Source organism: Microtus pennsylvanicus, chromosome 13 (genome assembly GCF_037038515.1).
Source record: "Microtus pennsylvanicus isolate mMicPen1 chromosome 13, mMicPen1.hap1, whole genome shotgun sequence".
In the NCBI taxonomy this organism is placed as follows: Eukaryota; Metazoa; Chordata; class Mammalia; order Rodentia; family Cricetidae; genus Microtus; species Microtus pennsylvanicus.
The window spans coordinates 81078046-81102433 of record NC_134591.1 but is presented as its reverse complement, the minus strand read 5'-3'; the positions used below and the strand labels follow the sequence as shown (position 1 = coordinate 81102433).

The 24388-nt window shown below is 50.1% G+C and overlaps 1 protein-coding gene across 1 annotated transcript in view; it reads left to right on the top strand.

The window, feature by feature from the left end:
- Ajap1 (adherens junctions associated protein 1) overlaps nucleotides 1-24388 on the top strand; it is a 116707-nt gene that overhangs the window by 85926 nt on the left and 6393 nt on the right. Inside the window, exons 3-5 of the mRNA XM_075945793.1 lie at nucleotides 16364-16451; nucleotides 18456-18698; nucleotides 20427-20557. Coding sequence (XP_075801908.1) covers nucleotides 16364-16451; nucleotides 18456-18698; nucleotides 20427-20499 — 404 coding nt within the window. The 3' untranslated portion in view covers nucleotides 20500-20557. The remainder of the gene's footprint in view (nucleotides 1-16363; nucleotides 16452-18455; nucleotides 18699-20426; nucleotides 20558-24388) is intronic.

The following is a 24388-nucleotide window of genomic DNA, read 5'->3' as shown; positions in this document are numbered from 1 at the left end:
TGCAAGCCTTGTGTGTGTTACCTCTGAGCTTCGGCTGACGGACCCAGCCTGGAATAAAAGTCGAATCCGCTACAAAGTTGGTCAAGTTCACAATTCTATCTGTTTTTTGTCTTAATCTATTTTCTGCTGCCCTAGACCAGGAAATTTATAAATTCAAGGCATTTGTTTGGTTTACAGTCCCAGAGACTGGAAAGTCCAGGACCATGGAATGTCCTCTGGCAAGAGCATTGTAACATGATAGAGGGCCTTGTGTGGCAAGACAGAGCAACCATTCCATCTCAGGTCTACCAAGCCAAGGGGACACATTTAAACCATGGCTATCATGGGCTCATGATGTCTTTAGAGGACCACCAAGAGTCCTCTGTCATAGAAAACATGGCAGGGCAGAGCTGCTCCTACATGGTAGTCAGGAAGCAAAGACTGACCAGAAAGGAGCACTAAAATGATTCTCTTCAAAGCTACACCCTTATCTGGGCGGTGGTGGCGCACACCTTTAACCCCAGCACTTGGGAGGCAGAGACATGTGGATTACTGTGAGTTCGAGGCCAGCTTGGTCTACAGGAGCTAGTTCCAGGACAGCTAGGGCTGTTACACAGAGAAACCCTGTCTCGAAACAAAAAGCTACACCCACAGTGACCTAATTCCTCCAACCAGACCATCTCCAGCCATCCATGATCATGCCATCAATCAGAAGTCCACAGGTGAAACCATCTACGGAAGAAGGAAGCACCCCCATAATCCACCGCTCAGCGGTTGTCTCCATTAATACCAAGCCTTCAACATGTGATGCTCTCAGGGGTAACTTCATGACTGTGATGTGCAATAAGCAACCCGGGACTTTCTGATGCCATGGAGTTTGTTCTTCTGTTTGTTTGGACCCAGTCCCTACAGAGGATCCTCTCTGAATGGTTTGCACTTCAGTCAAGCACGTCCCATCTCTAGCTCTGTGTTAGAATCTGCCAAAGTCATAACCAGAGTGTGTGGTCACCCTCCTTGGAGAATCTACTGTGTGCCAGCAGGCCCTTCTACTGGCAGCTTCCTTCCGGTTCCTTAGTCCCACCCTGCTGGGCACTGACCCATGCGCGGAACATTGTCTTCTGAAAGGTCACTGTAGGCAGAGGTGTGCTGGCTTTGGAAGGAGCTACCGTGACAAGACTAGCCCATTTGTGCCTAAATTTAGGATTAGAGGCAGCCCGTGCTAGAAGGGATGTGGTACCTCCGGGACACAATGCTAAGTGCCTCTGGGAGGTGCTGGTGCCTCTGGGGTGGAGTTCTGGTTGCTGCTGAAGAGGGTGCCAGGTCTAATAGAGGCAGTTCAGAACTCACAAGTGGCTTGTGGAGGCTGGGGCCTGGCCCTGGAAAATGTCTGCCTTATCCCCCACTACTAAGTGAAGCTTCCCACACCGAAGAGAGCCTTGTAGTGCTGTCTCTGCCTTGTGTCCCCTCCCCTCCTTGTGATGGTCCCTCCTAATCTCTTCTTAGCTTGCCTGCATCAGCCTCTGGAGGCTGCTTCTTTGTGGATTCAAACACTGAAGAGTTCAGAGAGAGAGAGAAAAGTGGGTAATTTCCATATCTGCTTTGGAGCACGCTCAGAGCCACCAGTCAGCTGCCTGTGTCCTCCAGCGAGATGAGCAGTTCAGGACACGCTGCCCGAGTGAGCTTGTCATTTGAACTGCCGGACATCGCTGGTGCCACCCTCTCTCACGGCAAGCTCCAAAAGTCCCTGGTGATTTGTCTTCCTGCTGGGGAAGATGCTGCCTGTCATCCCCTAGTTTAGGCAGCCAGAAGTACATCTCCTCCAGCCCAGCCCTGATCCCCACTCTTCTGCCAGGCTGTGACCTATGAGGGTCAGAGTAGCAGACACATGAGCCTGGCTTGTCGGTGAAACCCATTTCCAGAGCCAGCGAACTGGATCTGAAGGCGGCAGCCTCCCCTGGTTTTCAGAGCTGTTGAAGCTCTGCCAGCTCACACTGTTTGGGCTGGTCATGCAGAAGGAGGGGCACGGAGAAGACTCTGCCCATCCCTCAATTCCTGCCTCACCACGGTGTCCACCCTAGAACTCTAGGGTCCTTTTGGGCAACAGCCACAAATGACTAAGTGTGTGCACACTTGTTGGCATGTTCATCTGCACATGCATACACATGCATAGAGAAGCCAGAAAACAGCTTGGAATGTTATTGTTGGGAACATGGTTCACCTCTTTAGAGACAGGGTCTCTCGTTGGCTTGGAGCTCACCAATTGGTTTAGATTGGCTGATCAGTGCACCCCAGAGATCCTCCTGTCCCTGCTTCCCCTAGCTGGGGTTGTAAGCATGCGTCATCGTACCTGGCTTTGTTATGGGGGACTTCGGGTATTCTCAGGTCTTTATTCTCCCAAGACAAGCAATTTACCATCTGAGCTTCCTTCCCAGATGGCCTATGGGCATTTTCTTCAGTGGCCAAATGAACGCAGTCCACCAGGGAGGATATAGAAATGAATGGGCCTGATAGAAGCCAAGAAAATCTTACAGAATCCGCCAGTGGGCCCACCCCACTGTCCCCTTCAGTCTGTTTCTGGTCTGGAACTGTGGGGTCTGTATGATCTGTGGGGAAAGGTGAGGTGGGCAGGCCAGCGACATCAAGGTCGGCGATCCCCACCTTCCCTGGAAGGCTCAGATGTGTACCGAGAAGCAGACTTAGAGCCCTGTGTGTGGAAGCAGCCGCTCATGAGGACCTGTGCACTGGGTGTGGCTGGGAGTCCATGTCTGTTCTCTGCATGGACCTTTCCACTGTCGGTTCCTGAGTAAGAGCAGCCCCTCTGCGCAGCGTGTGGCTTCACAGGGTCCCCTGAGGTGTTAACGGGCACTGAAAGCAAAAAATGAGCCACTCCCTCCCAGTTCTGGATGAAGTTCAACATCCTGCGGGGGGGGGGTCAACTCTGGAACCCCTTTCCTTCTCTCACTGGTGAGTCCCAGCATTCCTTGACTTATGGCCCCATCCCTCCAACCTTTGCCTCCATCTTGACATGGACTCTTTCTCTGTACCTCTCCTCTCTTGCCTCTTGTGAGGACCATAGCCTTGAACCTGGGGCTTACTTTGCATCTAGGATGTGTTTTGTCTTGAGATCCACAAGGAATCACGTCTACGGAGACCTGTTTGAAATGAGGTGCATTTTCGTGGCCATGTAGGAGGTCTGGTTTCCGGAGGAACACCTTCCAAACTGCCTCAGAAACCATCTGCCCAGGGGCTGGAAGCCCAGGTCTCCATGTCTGCCGTCTCAACTGAGGAGCCGTGTAGGCTGTGGTTGGGGACAGACTCAGAGGGTTATGGTGTTATAAACAGGGCCAGGACCCCTCAAAGATGCCCTCTGTCTTCGTTTGCTTCTCTGTTGCTGGGAGGAAGCCCTGAACAAAAGAAACTTGGGGGTGATTATTTAACTTAAAATCACAATCCCTCACTGAGGGAAAGTCAGGGCAAGAACTCAAAGCAGGAAGCTGGAAATGGGAACTGAAGCTGTCCCCATAGAGGACGCTGCTTACTGGCTTGCTCCCTCTGGCTTTCTCTGAGTCAGACTTTCTTTTCAGAACCACCAGCCCCAAATAACAAAGAGAGACATCTTATTAATTATGAAAGCTTGGCTATTAGCTTAGGCTTGTCCCACTAGCTCTTATAACAAATTAACCTGATTTTATTAATCTGCGTTCTGTTACGTGGCTCTGTTACTTTTACCCCGTATGGTATGTCCAATCTCTTCAGTGTCTCCCCCGCATCTCCTGTGCACCTAGATTCTAACCCCAAGTTCCTCTCTTTCCCTGGAAGTCCCAGCTATTCTCTCCTGCCTAGCTATTGGCCATTCGGCTCTTTACTAAACCAATCACAGCGACACCTCTTCACGTGGTGTTAAACACATTCTGCAGCGTTTCTCAGCCTGCTTTATTATACAGCCCAGGACCACTTGCCTTACTCATGGTGGGCTGGGCCCTCCCTCGTCAGTCACAATCAAGGAAATGCCCCACAGTCTGGTCTACAGGCAGTTGGATGGAAGCCTTTTCTCCCTTGAGGTTTCCTCTTCTCAGATGAATCTGTCTTGTGTCAAGTTGACAAAAATACTAGCCAGCACACCCTCCAAAGATTTTCCAACTGCAAAGACAAATGCACGGGCAGCCAGTGAGTACTGTGGGCCCTCCTGCCCTCCAGGTGTGCCCAGCTAGCAAAAGGCAAAGCTGGCCCCTCAGGATCAGTGCAGAGGTGGCCTAAACATGGCTAGGATGCTGGCTCTGAGAAGCTTCCTGGAGCTGAGAGCTGGTTGGTGTGTCATTATCCTGACCAGGCTGAGTCCCCATCTCTCCATACTTCCTGTCTGTGGTACTAACTTTTCTCAAGTTAAAAGGAAATGTCTGATGTAAATTGTGAATCCTGTTCTATCCAGAGGAGCTTACTGATGTGTTCCACCCAGAGTTAATGCTGCCCCGTGTCAGGACCCTGAGAGCAACCTCAGGTCCCTCTTGGATCCCCAACCAACACAAAGTTGTTGATGTTCTGCTAATGTCACTTGGTCCTAGCACAGTGGCCAGAGCTGGTTCCCTTGTGGAGGACAGACCCCCATTCCACAAGGCCTTGAGGTGGGGTGTGGAGGGCATTGGCTGTGGAATGAGCCTGCTTGGATCAGTCACTGGTTAGTTCTACACTAAGAAATGTTGTTGTTCTAAGTTCCTAAGAGGGCCTCCAAGCCTAGGATGTCCTGCCTGAGATGATAATGTTCATTTGTTTGGGGGCTTAGCAGATTGGCTGAGCAGGCAGCATCCATGTCTACCTGATGGACACTGAACTAAGAGAAACATCTGTCGTGGCTACTCCACACATCACCCATGGCTTCTGGAAGCAGTTAGTGTCCCTTGCCTTCTTGTGTTTGGCAGAGACATTTGGATGCTCACCACGGCTCTCACCTCGAGCCTTGCTGATCTTTCTCTTTCTGATTATGAACTGTGTCCTAAAATCCATCCACCACTCCCTGCCTCAGACTCTCCCCAGTGTTTCCACCATGTCCGCCTTCTGATTTCCTCCCTCCCTCCCTCCCTCCCTCCCTCCCTCCCTCCCTCCCTCCCTCCCTTCCTCCCTCCTTCCCTCCCTCCCTTTCTCCCTCCCTTTCTTTGTTTGCAATCCCTGGAGTCCAGTTAGCCCTGCTCACAAGCACATGGGATAGGGCCATCCACTGGGGCACAAACAACCTCCCATTGTCCGTGTCCAGTGTCTAAAGAAGAGTGAGTGACTCTTCCTCCTCTAAGCCATCGATGGCCGGTAGCTCTTCACAAGAAACCACCCCTAGCAGAAATATGCTACTTATTAAAATAAAATTTATGCAGCGTTGTAGCACTACCTGGCTTCAAGTGTGCCATATAACCAAGGATGACCCTGGGCTCCTGATCCCCCTGATTCTACTGTATTCCATGCAGACACCGCCGTGCCTGCTTTATGTGATGCTGGGGGTCACACCCAGGGCTTTATCATGCTAGCCAAGCCCTCTGCCACCTGAGCTACATCCCAGCCCTGTGATCAGCTGTGATTACACATGTTGGGGTCTTTCTGAGTGTCATTAGTCTCCATAGTTAATTCCTCAGCTTGAAGGTGGTCATGGGGACCCCTAGATTGGCATGGTGCAGACTTCATTTCCTTGAATTCTACCCAACCCCCTTTATGCTGTAGCAAGCTGAGCGTGAATTAATTCTCTTAGAACAATGATTAGCATGCTGTCACCATCACGTGAACGTCAGCTCTTGTCCCTCCCCCAAGCCACCTTGTCACCTGTAAGGCAGAGCCTGCAGGGAGAACTATAAAGGGGAGGTGGCGTTTTGAGGCTGCACACCTGTGGTTAAAGGACATTGCTATCATCTGACCCACGCCTTCTTGGCCAGTCAGCATGTACACTGTGGGATGGTCACCAGTCTCTCTGGCCTCTGCTCTCTAGACCCCAGTAGAATCACCATCCCCTGCCCAAGAGTCACCACAGATACTGTATAATACCAATAAATGTTGCCTATTGATCTCTGTATCATACGAAGCTGAGATCCTTAAGGGTGGTTCTCGGAGGACACCCCCCTTTCACTGAGCTGCTGTGATAAAGCTGACACCAGTGAGGCAGCAGAGTCCTTCCCTTGGGGACTCTGCCTTTCAAGTGTGACCCTGTGCTAAGCTGAACACCCTTCTTATGAGTGGAGACTACTTTATTCTTCCTGACTGGCAGCTCTTTCAACTGGACTGCCACTCAAAGTGATGGTGAGGTCTGTGCGTCAGCTTGGCCGTTCTGGAAAGCATCAGTGTTCCTATCAGCAGAGAGCCCAGATCCTCTCTCACTATTGTGTATGGCCATCCACTAATCAGCTGAGATTGCCAATGGACCAGAATGGCTGGGGAAGGGCAGCATCCATCTCCTACCCTTGCATGTTAGACCTCTTAAGTCACTGGGCCTCTGGACTCTGGTGCTGACACCCATTCATCCAAGGCTGATGCTCAGGCTTTGGGTCTTGAACTGAGGTTCTCATCATGAGTTTCAGGTTTTAGGCCCTTGATCTGGGACAGAACCACACAATGGATGTGCTGGCTCTCCTGCTTGCTATTGGCAGAGGGTGGGACTTTGTGGCCCCAGTAACTTCGTGAGTCAATTCCCTCACTATCTCTCTGCCTACATGCTGTTTGCTGTGTTTGTCAGAAGGATCCCAATGGACCCACCCAGCCCTCTGAAAACTTGGCAAAGTTGCTTCTCTGTGTTCCTGCCATCAAAACCAGTGGTCTTGTTTTTCTGTGAACACCCCCAGAATGGGCACATTTGGATGTCCCATGTAACCTTCTACCCATCAAACTGGCCCCTGAGTTTTGCTTATTCCCAGTGGCCACCGGGCCTGTGCTCCCACCACAGAGGTGAACGAGGCCTCTGCTCTGTCAAATGTGCTCCTCTAAGCTCAAAAATGCCATCCACTTGCCTTGGCAAATTCCAAGGCCATCGCTCTTGTCTTCATCCAAGCTTGACAGCCAAATGCACGGCTCACCCCTCCCACGCTAGAAGAGAAGCCATGATGAGTTTGTTTTTGCTACGGACAATGGCCCATGTTTGATTCGGCTTCTTTTAATAAGACCTCGTTCAGACCCAGAGATGGATTACCAACTTCCCCATCAATCTCCAGGGCCAGATCTTATTACAAACCACCACAAATATAACCATAAAAGCCCTATTGATTGATGTGGAGCTTGGTAATCCATCTGTCCCCATCCATTATTCTGGGTATAATTTTTCATTATCTGCATGGCAGCTGATTCCTAGCACATTAGTATACAGTGGCAATTACCAGGAGCAGAAAGAGCCCCTAAATTAGCAGGGACAATAACACCTGTCAGGACGGGGAAGCAAGCATTCCCACACTGCGTGCTTCCGGACTCCAGGGCCACATCCGAATTCACAGAGTTACAAGATGCAACTCGGGATTGACCTTGAAAGTGGAGGAGAGGAAGTTCATAGCCTTCTAAAAACTTCATCTGGGGAATGCGTATTTCTTTGAGGGGACATTATTGTCAAGCTGGTCACAGCCCGCCTGGCAGCTGGAGTGGGGACAGCTCAAGGATTGCTTTGTACAGGGCCAGTGGGTTTATGGGGCGGGTGTTCCTGCTTGTGTTATTTAAGGGCCACCAGAGACTTAGCCGGAGGGAATTGATCCAAGGTATGGGTGTTGAGAGACACTGGTTTAAAAAAAAGGAGGGGCAGGGTTGGGGGATTAGTACCTGAGAATCTGACACCCACGCAGCAGTCAGAATCCTTTCCAGAGACCAGTGTGACGAATCCCTGGAAGACCTGGGTAGTCTCCTTTAAAGTTTTGAATATTATTTTTAACTTATAGATGTGTATGCATGTATGAATTCACACGAATGCACAGAAGGATGTGCATATGGAGGACAGGACAGCCTTGGGTGTCACCCTCAGGCATGCCATCCACCTCCTTTGAGGCAGCTCTCTGTCTTGGAGATCACCGATTGGGCTGTAATGGGTGACCAGCAAGGCTTAAGGATGCTCTAGTATCTGCCTTCTCCGTGCTGGGGATACTCCTTGCTGCACCGAGCCCAGCCTTTGTGTGTGGTTCTGGGGATCACATTCAGGTCCTCGAGGACTCTGGCAAAGTGAGTTCATAGTGCTGGAGCCCTGCCGTTCCTGTGATCCGGCCATCCTCATTCACAAGATACGTGTTCTTTTCAACGTAAATGGAGACAATTGAGACAGACAGGCGCAGAGCTGAAATAGTTCTGAGTGCCACTGAAGGGATTAAATCAGTCAATTTCTCCGTGAGTTTTGGTTTTCCAAAATCAAGAATCCTATCAAATTGAGTTCTCGAGATGCGCATCATGCAAAGTGGCCTACTGTCAAAACGCTGCACGGGACAGCCCGAATCCAGAGCAGTGAGCACCGTTGCTGGGCAGGGGACCATGGCTGTGTTTGTCCCGAATCCAGAGCAGCGAGCACCGTTGCTGGGCAGGGGACCATGGCTGTGTTTGTCCCGAATCCAGAGCAGTGAGCACCGTTGCTGGGCAGGGGACCATGGCTGTGTTTGTCCCGAATCCAGAGCAGTGAGCACCGTTGCTGGGCAGGGGACCATGGCTGTGTTTAAATCATCGAGACAGGGGCCCATGAAGCGCTCTGGTGAGGGAAAGGAAGATTCTCGTCTTCTGAACCACAGGTTTACAGTGGGAGCCTCAGCTGTAGTCAGTCATTCAAAACAGATAAATACTTTCATTAAGGCTACAATAAACCCTGCCCCCCGTTGGCTGCTTACCTCATAGAGAATTCTGAAAAATGTCATCCATGGGCCGGATATGACAGCTGTTTGCTTTTATAAAGTTTTATTGAAGCACAGTGACAGGTATTTTTTGGACATCATCTATGGTGGATTTTGCACCTTGGCGGCAGAGCCAAGCACAGAGGCTGACATATTTGGGCTGCAGTTTCAGTGGCTCCAAGAGTCCATTGCACCTGGAAATCTGATCCCAGGATGATGGTGTGAGAAGTACCGGGGCCTTCAAGAACTGAGGTCTAAGGGAGGGTACTTGGAACGCGGGTTCCATGCCCTCAGATGGGACTTCGAGATCCAAGAGCTGGCACACCTCTCCCTCTCTCTCTTTCCCCCACTCTCCATAGCTGTGTGACTCCTGCATGTTCTCTAGCCATTACTGTTCATCATGACATGATAGAGCTGTTACCAGGATTAGGACCACGTCCTTGATCCTCCAAAACTGTGAGCTGAAGGAACCTTTTCTCTTTATAAAGTTAGCTGCCTCCAGTATTTTATTGCAGTAATTCAAACTGACTGTGCATAACGACTGTACCTAATAATATTATAATATATAGTACTAGTTTTATATTACAATATTAACATTATTATAATAAAATAATGATACTATACTAATATGTACATAATAGAAGCTTATTACACGCCTACAAAGCCTAAAGTATTTAATTTTATCTTGTTTACAAAGATTTGCCTACATTAGTTCCATCTGAAGATGAGTAACTTCAGAAGATGAAGGGAACCACTCCTGGCATCTGCAGAAGATCAGGTTGAAAACTACAGGGTCTGTAAACATCATATAACTTTCCATGTGGCTCTACTCTCTCCTCAGTAGACAGCCTTCCAGTGGGAGGAAAGGACAAGGCATTCTTATAGATACCCACAATCCTAACTGCTTCCCAGAAATATTACTTGGACCGGTCATTGTTCAACCACCGTAACTGTAGGGTCTGTAGGTTCTTCTCATAGCTCTTGCTTCTAAAATTGGATGGTCTTTTCTGGACATGACAGAGAAATTGCACCCATGAAATCTCAATAGTATGGCTGCTTAAAGAAGGCCTGCATGATGACATGCCCCATCAACAGGCCAAGGTGTTAGGCAAAATTTCACAAGGCCCCACCCCTGGATGAAGAATGGCAGCTGACCAGTGGCTGCTAAAAGAGGAATGGTCAGGCTTTCTCCAGGGACTGTGTCCTCCCCTGAATAGGTTAAATAATCCCAAGTGGTTGGCTTAAAACCTATGTAAGTATGATACACACTAAAATGGCTCAGTAGGCTGGCCTGCAGATATGTGTATTACTAATAATAATTAGAAGAGGTCCTGAATTTGAGGAACACTCAGGAGTTGGGGAAGACGGAGAGGTAGAAGTTATGTAAATAAAGAACTCACATGTGAAATTCTTTACACCCCCCCCCCAAATTTTTTAATGTGCACTTGGCTTTGACACTTGTCTTAGTTTGGTTTTTTATCACTGTGGCAAAACACCATGACCAAAAGCAACTTGTGGAGGAGAGAGTTTATTTCATCAAGAAAGCCTGTAGCCCATCATGAAGGGACATCAAGGCAGGAACTGAAGCAGAGGTCATGAAGGAACACTGCTTACTGACTGGCTCCCCAGGGTTTGCTCAGTCTACTTTCTTACACACCGAGAACCACCTGCCCAAACATGGTTATTATTAATCAAAAAAATGAATCCCCAGACTTGCCCACAGGCCAGTTCAATGGAGGCCGTTCCTCAACTAAGGTCTCTTGTCCCAAGTGGTTCTAGTTTGTGTCAAGTTGATGAAAACCTAACCAGTGCACCTTTGTTCCTAGTTCCCTCATTTATTGCTTCTTAGTAATAAATACAGCGATTTGACATATAACCACTACTGCAAGGTTCTCGGCAAGGCTGTGTGTGCATGGCATAGACACAGATGCACAGATGGTGATGATGTGAGTCCTTTTGAAGGGGTTTGAAAACTCACAATGACCATAGCCAAAGGCCAGTATTCTTCATTTAGAGCCATCACTGAGGAGGGTCCCCTGAGTCAACCATTTTCCTCTCTGGGCCTCTGTTTCTTCCACCTATCAAAAGAGTAGGTTTAGTGTTTTTCCAGTCTCACCTGCAGAGAAGGTGGTGAGGTATTCAGTGTGGAAGATGCCCTGTGGTCCTCTTCTCTGTGAACTCGGGCATCTGCAGATAGTTGGCTCCATGAAAGGATTCTCTCAGGAATAAGAAAAGAGGTCAGGGTTGAGGCACCCTGAGTCTGCTCTGATCCTGAAGATACTGGAAGTGTACAGCAGAGTCTGTTGTCCCTGTGAGGGGATCCTCTTTGCCCCCTGGAGGACCCTAGTAAGCCAGCCCCTGATGCTGCTCTTATGCTCCTCTGCCATCTGCTCTTTTTATCTGCCATGTGCCCAGCCACTGAGTTCTCTAGCCTTGACCTAGAATGTGGCACATTCACCACCATAAGGAACAAAGATGTAGCTTTTGACATGGGCTTTGGGGTGTGTCTGGAAGGCCTGTGGCCTGTCCTGGAGCAGTGTCCATGGAGCCTTCCTACAGAAGAGGTGGTGGGGGTGAGTATCTGCCTCCATGGGCAGGCTTACAAGGGGAGAGGAACTGGCCTCTGACAGAGTCAGGGAGAAAGCAGATTAACACCAATGCTTAGATTAACCAAGATTGCCCTGGGCTGGGCAGTACAATTGTGTTGGAGCCAGTGGGTCCTACATGATCTGAGGACTGGACACAGATTCCCTGGGAGATTCTCCCTTCCGAGACCAGTAACTGTAGACTCTACCATTAAGAGGTGTTGCCAGGACTACACAGGAGAACAGCAAACTGCTGTTTATTGAGTGTGTATCTGTGATCATCACCATCACCACCATCCTCACTGTGATAATGGCAGCCATAATGACCACGATGTTGATTGTGAAGGGATGAGGCTGACAATGATGGTCACAAAGAGAATTTGAGTAATGTTGTTGATGGTTGTGACTGTCATCACCACCACCAAATTCTAAATGTATTTCATCGTCAACATCACACTGCCATCATTGTCAGGATTACCATCATCACCGTTGTCACAAAGACACCAAAATCAACATCGTCACTTCTACAATCTTAGAAACCATGGCCCTCCTTACCAATCTCCACTACCATCACTATAACCGCTGTCATCACCACTGTCTTCACTATCACCACCATCATTACTATCACCACCATCATCATTACCACCACCATCATCATCACCATCATCATCATCACCATCACCACCATCATCATCATCACCACCATCATCACCACCATCATCATCATCACCACCATCATCATCACCACAACCATCATCATCATCACCACCATCACCATCATCATCACCACCACCATCATCATCATCATCACCACCATCATCATCACCACCATCATCACCATCATCATCATCACCACCATCATCATCATCATCATCATCACCATCATCATCATCATCATCACCACCATCATCATCATCACCATCATCATCACCACCATCACCATCATAATCATCACCACCATCACCATCATCATCACCACCACCATCATCATCATCATCATCATCACCATCATCATCATCACCATCATCATCATCATCATCATCACCATCATCATCACCACCACCATCATCATCATCACCACCATCACCATCATCACCACCATCATCACCACCATCATCATCATCATCATCATCATCACCATCATCATCATCATCATCATCATCACCATCATCATCACCACCATCATCATCATCATCACCATCATCATCATCACCACCATCATCATCACCATCATCATCATCACCACCATCACCACCATCACCATCATCATCACCATCATCATCATCATCATCATCACCAAAATCATCATCATCATCATCATCATCACCACCACCATCATCATCATCATCATCACCATCATCATCATCACCACCATCACCATCATCATCATCACCACCATCATCATCATCACCATCACCATCACCATCATCACCATCACCATCATCATCATCACCATCATCATCACCATCATCATCACCACCATCATCATCACCATCATCATCATCATCATCATCACCACCATCACCATCATCATCACCACCATCATCATCATCATCATCACCATCATCATCATCACCACCATCACCATCATCATCATCACCACCATCACCATCATCATCACCACCACCATCATCATCATCATCACCATCATCATCACCACCATCACCATCATCATCACCACCATCACCATCATCACCACCATCACCACCATCATCATCACCATCATCATCATCATCATCATCACCATCATCATCACCACCATCACTACCATCATCACCATCATCATCATCACCACCATCATCATCATCACCATCATCATCACCATCATCATCATCACCACCATCACCATCATCATCACCACCACCATCATCATCATCATCATCACCATCATCATCATCACCATCATCATCATCATCATCACCATCATCATCACCACCACCATCACCATCATCATCATTACCACCATCACCATCATCACCATCACCATCATCATCATCACCATCATCATCATCATCACCATCATCATCACCACCATCATCATCACCATCATCATCATCATCATCATCACCACCATCACCATCATCATCACCACCATCATCATCATCATCATCACCATCATCATCATCACCACCATCACCATCATCATCATCACCACCATCACCATCATCATCATCACCACCATCATCATCATCATCATCACCACCATCACCATCATCATCACCACCATCACCATCATCACCACCATCATCACCATCATCATCACCACCATCATCATCACCATCATCATCATCATTACCATCATCATCACCACCATCATCACCACCATCACTACCATCACCACCATCATCATCATCACCACCATCATCACCATCATCATCACCACCATCATCATCACCATCATCATCATCACCACCATCATCACTATCACCACCATCATCATCACCACCATCATCACTATCACCACCATCATCATCACCACCATCACTACCATCACCACCATCATCACTATCACCACCATCATCACCATCACCACTATCATCACCACCCTCTTGACATCACCATATTATCACCTTTATCCCCAATATCCCCATCCTCACTTTATCACCAACAGCACAGTTGTCATTGCCATCATTAGGAACAGCAGCAGCCGCACATTGCCACTATAAACATCATCACCATCACTCCGGTTGTCAGCTTCACCGCCACCACCATCATAATCACTGCCCCCATAGCCACGGTCATCATCACCATCATCGCCGTCTTTCCCATCAGCTTCCTCCTCCTCTTGCTGTATGCACAGGCGAAGAAACAGCATGTGTGCTTCAGAATGGCATAGCTACCTCTTGACCACTCTAAGGGAACGTGTGGATACAGCATGACAGGATACTGAGCAGACAACACCCTTCCTATGGTTCTCCACTAAACAGCCCAGCCCTTGCAATGATCCCCCTGCCAGTGAGATCTTTGGTGGTTCTTAGACCTTAGTTAGCAGAGACTCCTGTTGGTGAAATTGAAGGTGGCTTCTGCAATCTAGCCTGGCTTTAAACCCACTCGCAAGCTGAATGGCGGTCTTGGAGGAGTACGCTACTTACCCAGAAGTCTAAAGCAGGTGCCCCAAAGTGAGCACAGGTATTTGGGGAGTCACAGGTTAAAATGAGCCTTGAGAGCTACAACATCAAAGCAAATGGTATCGAACTGCTGTTTCCTGAAGGCAGCCATGACAGTTGAGATGGCCATTGCAAGCACCGCACAGCACAGAGAAAATGCACCACTGTGGCTCTTGAGGGAACAGATAGAGAGGGAGGGTCACTGTTGGCGGAAGGCTGCTGTTCGTTCCCGGCTGCCCAGACCACAAAATAACCACACAGAAACTGTATCATCTGCAATACTGTTCAGCCAATAGCCTAAGCATATTCCTGGCTTACTCATATCTTAAATTAACTCATTTCTATCAATCTGTGCATTGTTATATGGCTGTGGCTTATTGGGTAAAGTTCCATTCGGTGTCTGTCTCCAGCAGGGCTACATGGCTTCTCACTGACTCTGCCTACTCTCTCCTCCTCTACCTGCTTGGAATTCCCGCCTTGCCCTAGTCTGCTAAGCCTCTGGCCAAAACAGATTTATTCATTAACCAATCAAAGCAACACATAGATAGAAGGACTTCCCACACCAGGTGGTTGTGATACTCATGTCAATTCCACTGTTTCTTGTGTGGGGGCCAGAGCGGAAATCATTCAGGAAAATGGCCCTTTACCACAAAAGATGGAGGTGGGGAAAGTCGGGACATGTGCTCTGGCCTTGCCAACTTGGAATCACTCATAAAACAGTCTCCCCTGATGATCATATTTAGCAGGAAAGTAACATCTGCTTGTGTGATGGTCTCTGGGAGGCGGCCAGCAACTTCTGAACACTGCAGTCTGCCACATGGGAACATGTGCCCTAACACCCCAGATCCATCAGATGTGACGAGCTGGAGTCTGGGGAGTGGGTGTTAGAACTGGGTGCTGGGGTAGAGACAGGACAGGGCTTGTGCATCCCAAAGACATCAGCCCTTGGAGGACGATGCTTTCCCCTGGAGGTTCCCCAAGCTGCCTTGATCTTCTTTTCAGGTCCCATGTTTGCCAATATCAGGAAAGAGCCAGAGCTGTGTACCTTGCAGATCATTCTGGCTGGCCGGTAGAGTCGACTGGGGATACTCTTTGTTCCCAGGAAGGCTGTGGCAGATGAGGTCCAGAGGAATGTGGCCTAGGGTGCAATCAGAGGTGGGAGCTAGTACCCCCCTTTTCCCCTCTGCCCTGCACCTAGAAGGGGATGGCAGAGACATCCTGACCTTGGCCATCTGCAGGGCCAGCAAATGTTTGTTAGTCTCTGGCTGTCCTGCTGCTGAAGTGGCCCTGCCCGTCCCTCCGCATTCTGTCAGCTCCATGGTCCTGACCACTGTCTTTCTTTACTGGGGAGAGGGACAGGGCTCTGAGGCCGCATCACAGGACCTCAGCCTGTCCTCATTCCTTCACTAGTAGGAACTAATGTTGCAAGCAAGGAGTGATGGGGAAGACTCTAGGGACAGGAGACAATCCTGGGGAGACTGCCTTCAGGGTCTGCGGTTAGGGGACCCATCTTCTAAAAGTCCTAGGTGGTCCAGGCCAGTCCCTCTCCCGTGCTCTTGTCTCCAGAATGGAGAAACAGAACATTTGTCCCAGGCAAGGGAAGGGGGCAGGGCTTGGGAATCTCAGCAGAGTTACTTGAATTCAGATAAAAGCATCAGACTGAGTGTACAGCTGCCCGTGGCCAGGTCCCTGCTAAGATGCTGACTGTGGGGAAGAGGTCATGGCTGGGGACTCTCTTTGTGGGCCCGCGTGAGAACAGTCTTGGTGCTTCAGACAAACACCCAAGCACTGCCTGTTGTCCTTCAGTCTGCCCCCCCTCACCAGCTCCAGCCCCGCCCCTCCCCGCTCTGACTCCGCCTCTGTCTCCTCCCTCCAGGTCTGGCTGTGCATCAGATCATCACCATCACCGTCTCCCTCATCATGGTCATCGCTGCACTCATCACAACTCTTGTCTTAAAAAATTGGTAAGGCCCGGGAGTGGGGGGGCTGTGGGGTGCCCGGGGGAGCTGCACAGAGAGCCCCAACTTTTTAAGACTGTGCCTCGAGATGAGTCTTTCACTCGGTTGGCAGAATGCTCGCCCAGCTTGCACGAGACTCTGGCTTCCATCCCAGCTGTTCACATACTGAGTGCGTTGGTCCAGCACTCAGGAAGTGGAGGGAAGAGGATCAGAAGTTCTTGGTCATCCTCAGCTACACAGCCTATGATACATGAGACCCTATCAAATGAGACATTGTGTCCTGAGTGGCAGCCTAAGGTTGCATTCCCTTGGAGTAGGCAGACCCAGGTGACTACAGCCACAGGTACCATGGCCAACATTGGCTTCAGCCAGGTCCGTTTCCTAGTGTAGCCCTCAGTGTTCCTTCTGCGCAAGAGGCTCAGCCTTCATGACATGGTTTCCCAGATTATATGGTTCTCCCGTCACCCAGCTGTCTGGACCCACATGCATCTGTGTGTGTCGCCTGCTGGGGTGCAGTCCGTGCCTTTCTGAAAGGCAGGAAAGCAGCAGCAGGATGTTCCGACCCCTCCAGGCCCACTGCCCTCCACTGAGGTCAGGCAGCTTACCCGCCAGCCTCCTCGTCCCCTTGTCCCCTTCAGCAGCAGCTCTCTGCTAACCTAGATTGTTACCTTGTTTGTTGCAGGTGCTTTTCCTTCCCTATCCCCTCCTGTAAAGTGGGCTGTTTTGAGGCTGGCCTTGTTGGGTGTGTACATCTGTCATAACCCAAGAAACTGAGGGGAGTGCTAGGGTTCCTTGCTGCCTGCAGCACCTGAAGTCACGTGGAAAGGCATTTATCTAGTGCTGTGAGCTTTGAGGCTCAAGTCCACCAGCAGAGCCTCCATGATTCCCAGATATACGTGATTGACAAGTAGGGTTCCAGCAACTGGACAGACCCAGAAATGGGGGAAAGCCAAAGGTAGGTAGCAAAGGGGAGGACACAGCCCAGGACAAACCCCATTCTACTGGCCTCGCACCTGCTACGCAGGTGGGTCCCTGGTAGATCCAGGACACAGGGACAACAATGCATGTCCCACAGAGCCTCTAGAGCAGAAGATGGGGGTCACCCCAGGTATACACACCTGTGGGACAGTGCAGCATCATGGCCTTCTCGGGAGAAGACTGTGACCCCTTCCATGACAGGCCACCCCTCCCTCTGGGAGAGCATCCAGGGATGGGTGAGGAGGGCCAGCAGGGCTCAGCCTCTTCTGCTGAGGGGCCTTCTGCCTCCGGCTCACTTTCAGGGGCAGTCAGACTCCCCCACCCCCGCCTAGGGGACATAGCAAGGCATAAAGTGGCACCCACGGAAGACAGGACACTCACTTCAGTGTCACCTCACATTCCACGTGGCATTCCTGCACCGATGAGAGTGGGGTCCCTGGTTCATGCTCCAGGGCCACTGGAAGCCCCCTCAGTCAGAGCTGTAGGGAATGAGGCAGAGCTCACGGGGCGTGAAACCATCCCTTTGTCAGACCCCGACAGGGACTAGCATGAGCCACTGTTCCCAGTTTACAGACGTGTTCTGGGTGAGGTGACAGCCAGGGGCTCTCTCTCAGCAGTTCATCCAGCAGCCTTGCACCCCAGGCTATCCCCAGAGGCCCCTCGTACCAGCCCAGGCTCTCCCGCAGTGACAGTGAGCACGATCAACCTTTCCATCCCTCGGAGGGAAACCGAGTCAGCCCCTCAGTCTAGCTGACGTTCTTTAGGCAAACAAGGTCCCGGAACCTCACCACTACTCACTCACCTCCAAGCTCTCCTGTGATAATGGCCACATTTAAAATTCAGATTTTATATTTGAAAAAAAAGGAGGGGAGCTGATTACTTGATTGTGGTTGATCTTTCTGAAGAGGCCGAGAATTACTGTGTAATATAAATGATGCCTGGCAGTAAGGCTTCACTGCCACTGTGTGGGAGAGGTCTGCACATCGCTCCAGCACCTGCCCACCCCCTCACACCCCCCTCTCTCTCTCCTAGCTGTGCCCCAAGCGGGCACACTCGGAGGAACAGCCACCAGCGAAAGATGAACCAGCAGGAGGAAAGCTGTCAGAACTTAACGGACTTCACCCCGGCCCGGGTACCCAGCAGCGTGGACATCTTCACGGCCTACAATGAGACACTGCAGTGTTCCCACGAGTGTGTCAGGGCATCCGTGCCCGTGTACGCTGATGAGACACTGCACTCCGCTGGGGAATACAAGTCCACATTCAACGGAAACCGGTGAGCTCTGTGCGATCCCGTCCCCAAGGCTCTCTGTGTGGCACTGTCGTCCTGTCCTGTCAATCTGTGGGTCGCTCAGGGGCCCAGCACTTGCAGAGAACTGATTTGTCAAAACAATAGCAGTGAAGTACGATCAACAGGTGTTAGCCACCCCTGGAAGGCACAACAGCCATAGTGAAAACCCTACCCAGACCCCAACACAGCCCCTCACTCCTATGCCTGGAGGCTGAATGTCTGCCCCAACCCCACCCCCCAACTCAGAGTTCAAAGCCAGCCTAGTACTCACTGCCCTCTGGAGCATCAGGAGATTATGACAGGTCCCTCCCACAGTCAGTGTTTCTGAGACTCTTGTCAATAAGATGTCAGCAGCCAGCCCAGAAAAAATAGCAAATACCAAGCAGACTCCAGACTGGAGTCTCTTATTAAATGCTCTTTTATTATTCATGGATAATCTCTCAAAGAAGACACACTTCTCCAACCATCCCCGGGAACGGTCAAGAAACCCCTGAGTCAGCTGCCCAAGGTTTGTCCAGCATTAAATTAAAATATCAATAAGCTATTTTTTAAGTGACTATGCACCCATGCATCATTTGTAAATTAAAAAAAAAGAAAAGAAGGGAAAAAATAAGGCAGTTAGCAGGCTGCTCGTATGCCTTGAAGGCCCCCTCCCCCATTCCCAGTCTCAGCAACTGGATGAGAGGGTCCCCTGCGACCTTGGCTGGGAGGTCAGCTCTGGGTCACCCTGCATCTCTCATCCTGTTTGCTGCTTTCCCTATAAGCAGAGGTGGCTTGGACACCCACCTCTGCTGGCCACCAGAGCCGTCACAGTTCATTGCTCCTGTGCTGCTGGCTGCAGGGAACTCCTATGCTGCAGTGAATGCATGTGCCACGCCCATGTCCCCTTGTAGAGGTTGGGTGGCTGGCCGTCTCGCACCCTGATCCAGAACCAGGAAGGTGACACGTTGGTGCCTGCCGCTGGGCCTGGGACGCGGTCGTTTGCCTGCTTTGTTTCTGTTGGCTGTGATAAACAACCCCTACAAAATGCAGTTTGGGGTAGACAGGGGTGTATTCAGCTTACAACCCCAGGTTTCAGTCCGTCCTAGCAGGGCCTTCACAGGCATACAGCCGCCAGCACGTCTACAGTCTGGAGCAGAGAGAAGGAACTACGCCTACCTGCTGGCCTGTTTCCTTCACTTTTATACAGTTCAGGGTTCCCCGCCTAGGGAATGGTACCGCTCATGATGATCTGAATTCTCCCCACATCAGTTAACACACAGGCTCACAGGCCAAACTGATCCCCATAATCCCTCATTGAGACTCTCTTCTAGGTAATTCTAAATATGTCAAATTGGTAGATAAAGCTAACCATCACAGTCACCTGGTTTCAACGGCAAGCTGTAAGGGGGGGCATTTTAGGAACTAGGGTCTGTCCTTTCTATCATGCGCAATGCTGTGTGCATCCAGCCTCGCCTTTGGAAGCACAGACCCTGGCTCTGGGCTCGTCCCAAAGCCATCTGGAGATGGTACAAGAGTGAGAGACGGCTAGTCACCCCACCTCCACACCTGAGTCCCTCGGCCCTGGGGACCTGCAAGGCCATAGTGATCCTTCTATGTAAAGGCTGGGAAAGACCCATCTCCAGAGAGCAGACTCCCCCTGCAGGCTGACCAGCTGCCTGTCCTGTGCCGGCTCCCATGGCTCATGCAAGCCTCCTTCTCTGCTCTCCACAGATCCTCATCTGCAGATCGGCATCTCATCCCTGTGGCCTTTGTGTCTGAGAAATGGTTTGAAATCTCCTGCTGACTGGCCGAAGGCTTTTTACCTCCTGGGGGCAGGGCAGACGCCTTGTGTCTGTTTCATGGTATGTATCTGTCTCCTGGGGGCATAGTGCCCTCTTTGTCTCCTGGCCCACCGCCTTCTCCCCTCACCTCTGCTTTGGGACGATCAGGAACCCCTCTCTAAGGCAGTGGGTTTCCCAGTACATCCCCTGTGTGGATACTGGACCCTGGGTCTCTGGGCACATCTATTAGACACAAAGTGGGGACTTCTCAGGGAGGGAGTAGCTCCCAGGATCAGCAACACTGTCTCAATGCCATGCCCTCCCTGTGTAGAACTGCGGGCTGGAATCGCCTTCAGAAACAAGCTCTGGGCACAGCATTCCCTTCCCTCAGCAGGAAGCTACCAGGGCAGCAGCTAAGCAGACAGAGATCACACCCTCAGCATGCCACCGTGCAGGAGGGGGGCAGGGGCGGGGGCAGTGGGGGCAGCAGCAGAATTAAAATACAGTCTCGAAATATGAAAATAAGAGATAAGAAATAACATGATAAAGAAAGAAAGTGAAGAGTTGAGACATCTACTAATTTGAAGCTGGAGACTGGCACCCAAACAGGATGAATTCTTCACGCTCCGCTGCCTGGGAACATTCGGCTTGCTTTGGATGGTATTAACGCGAATGCTAGCATTAAATGGCTTCTGTGCTGAGTCTGTGAACAGTGGCCTACGGGGCCTGGGGCGGGGTGAGTGCTTCTCCCAGGAGCTGCACAACCCACACGTCCGTCCCACTTACAAATGCTGGGGGCATGGCCCATGGGTGTTGTCAGTTTGGCAGCCTTTCCTCAGTGATTCCAGGCTTGCTAGGGAACCTTCCCGTTGGAGGAGGACTGCTTGTTGGTTCCCGGCTGCTCAGCCCCTAAATAATCACACAGAAACTATATTATTTAAAACACTGCTTGGCCCATTAGCTCTAGCTTCTTATTGGCTAACTCTTACATATAAATCTAACCCATCTCCATGTGGGATCACCATGTGGCAGCAGTTTGCCCAGTAAAGTTCCGGTGTCTGTCTCCGGAGGGGCTACATGGCTTCTCCCTGACACTGCCTCCTTTCTCCCAGCATTCAGTTTAGTTTTTCCCCACCTACCTCTATTCCCTGTGCAAGCTCAAGACAGTTTCTTTATTAATTAACCAATCAAATTCACAGCATACAGAGGGGAATCCCACATCTCCTCCCTTTGCCCAGTGTGCCACTGCAGAGTGAGCCAGTCTACCCTTATCAAAGAGGCATCTAGTCATTTTCGTGCGATGGCAACCTTGTGTCTCAGATAGGATACAGTATCCGTCCTCTTACTCATATCTCACCTTCTATCCAGTCATTTTTGTGAGATGGCAACCCTGTTTCCTAGATAGGATACAGTATCCGTCCTCTAACGCATGGCTCACCTTCTACATAGGGGACTGAATGAAAAGGGCAGGAGACTGAGGGCTGGACATGGCTCGAGGGTTCCATACCCAGCATTTGCCCAGCAGGAAGCAAGGAGCAAGCTGCTGTCAGCATGGGAACGAACCGGTCAGTTCTTAATCCCAGCACTAATGAATCACAAGTTTGGTCCAAATCAAATCTCCAGCTCCGTCTCTGTCCCAAAGCCAACACATTCCGCCAACGGGCAAGAGAATGTAATTAGATTAGACTAGAAATGAGCCTCCTGCAGAGGCTTTCATGGAGCCCGCGTGGCAAGCACAGCCTTCTAGTGGGCAGGACACGGAGCCTGGCACATCCTCAGAGCACACTGCCGTGGTCTGCCAATGTGTCTCATTCCATTAAGACTGTGGACATCCCCCTTGGATGTGCCAGCTCAGCTAGTGTTGGGGAAAAATGGAGTCCCCAGCTGCCTAGCAAAGCTTGGCACGACCCAGGGTAGGGTGGGTACCACATCTTGTTATAGCTTTGAGAGTTCCTTAAAGGTGGGCATGATGGCGAATACTTGCAATCGAGCAGTCAGGAGTCTGAGGCAGGGGAATCACTGAGAGTTTGAAGACAGCCTGGGTACAGAGTTAGATCTTGTATCAATTAAAAAAAACAATAAAACATGAAAAATGGGTTAAACTATGATTCATTGACATGGAGATGCTGAGCCTACCCACTCAGGCTCCACGTCTGGAAGAGTTGGGGGTCCATAGGCCGCTTTTCTCCTGCTCCCAGGGCAACTCTGTCATATAGATGGCCGTTAGAAAAGCCACTTTTTCCATACAGAAGGGCATTTGCTCCCCACAGCAAGCCTGTCCACAAAGAGGGAAACTGAGGCTGAGGAAAAGCAGACGACTTAACCATGGTTGTCAGTGGTAAGGTCGGTCACCCGAGGTTGTCTAGTGCCAGGATGTCATACTGCCTACCCTTCAGATGTCTCTGCTTTGCAAACCCCTTGCAGGATCTGAGACCATGCCCTTCTCTATACCAAGTGCCTCCATTCACCCCAGGCCAGCCCCAAGCTGTAGTCTGGCTGAGGGTAGGATGGAGCTACAGGAGGACCAGTCCCAAGGGCTCAAGGGCCTGAGCTCTGCAGCCTTCTTGCAGGGAGCAGCAGCATGAACATTTCCAGGAATATAGAGTTTGGGTGGCAGGACTGTGATTTTATTTGTTCCTCAGTTCCAGAAAACCCTCTTGTCTTTCCCCTGGCATTCTCTCCCACAGTTTTGATTGGATGTCTCGGTACACTGATCTTAGGTGGGGTATAAGATGTAGCTGCCCCAGGAGACACTTGAGAGTGACTCTATCTATGTGAGAACACCTTTTTCCAGACCATTACTGCCCCTCCCTGTGCATCACAGGAGCCTCTGGATTGGGTAGAGCTAGGTGTTGCATCTCCTTGCAAAACAGACAAACTCTGTCGCCGTGCCTGCCTTGCTTCACCTCCGGTGACTTTCTGTAGACCAGAACCAGGCGAGATGTGCAAAGAGCCTCATTAGTCTCTGATAAATGCCTAAAGATCCCATCGCCCTGTGCCGGGCAAGCTATTCATCACTCACTGGGATGAAAGCCTTCGGATTCTAAGTATCCCCTCATTCTTATAATTAACGCCTGGGCACGAGCAGCAAGCAGAGACCTGCCAGAGAGATCTCTCAGATTTACACGGGCACTTGTTGTCCGTTAAATAAACAGCAATTAATAGAAAGAAACATTTAATTAAGGTTTAATAGTCTGTTTGTCGCTTGTAGAACCTTTAAGACTTTTAGATAGCTTTTTATTGGTGATGTAGCAATTTCTTTCTAAGAATCTGTTTTGTCTATTGTGTATGTGTGTCTGTGTGTGTCTGTGTGTGTCTCTGTGTGTCTGTGTGGGTCTTTGTTGGTCTGTGTGTGTATCTGTGTGTCTGTGTGTATCTGTGTGGGTCTTTGTTGGTCTGTGTGTCTGTGTGTGTCTGTGTGGGTCTTTGTTGGTCTGTGTGTGTCTGTGTGGGTCTGTGTGTGTCTGTGTGGGTCTGTGTGGGTCTCTGTGTGTCTGTGTGTGTCTGTGTGGGTCTTTGTTGGTCTGTGTGGGTCTACATGCATGGACGTGTATATAGCGCACAGTTGGACATGAGACAACCTTCCAGTCAGTTCTTTATTTCCACAATGTGTTCTGGGGATTGAACTTAAGTCCTCAGGCTTTTGAGGCAAGCTCTTTTACCCTCTGAGTCATCTTGCTGGCCCCAGTGTAGCAGATTCTTACCCCAACACACTCCTGTCTCCTCTCAGGAATAGGTATATGTAAGTGGTACCTGTCCCTTCCCTGCAGACAGGCTCCTGGTGAAACCCAGGGCTCATGACAAACAAGCGCCTGCTTCCTTCCTTCAGGCCAACCTTGCCATAGACCACCTCACAGTGGGCGCAGTTAGCTCTGGATAGAACCAGATGAAGCTGGCTTCCTGTACTCCAAG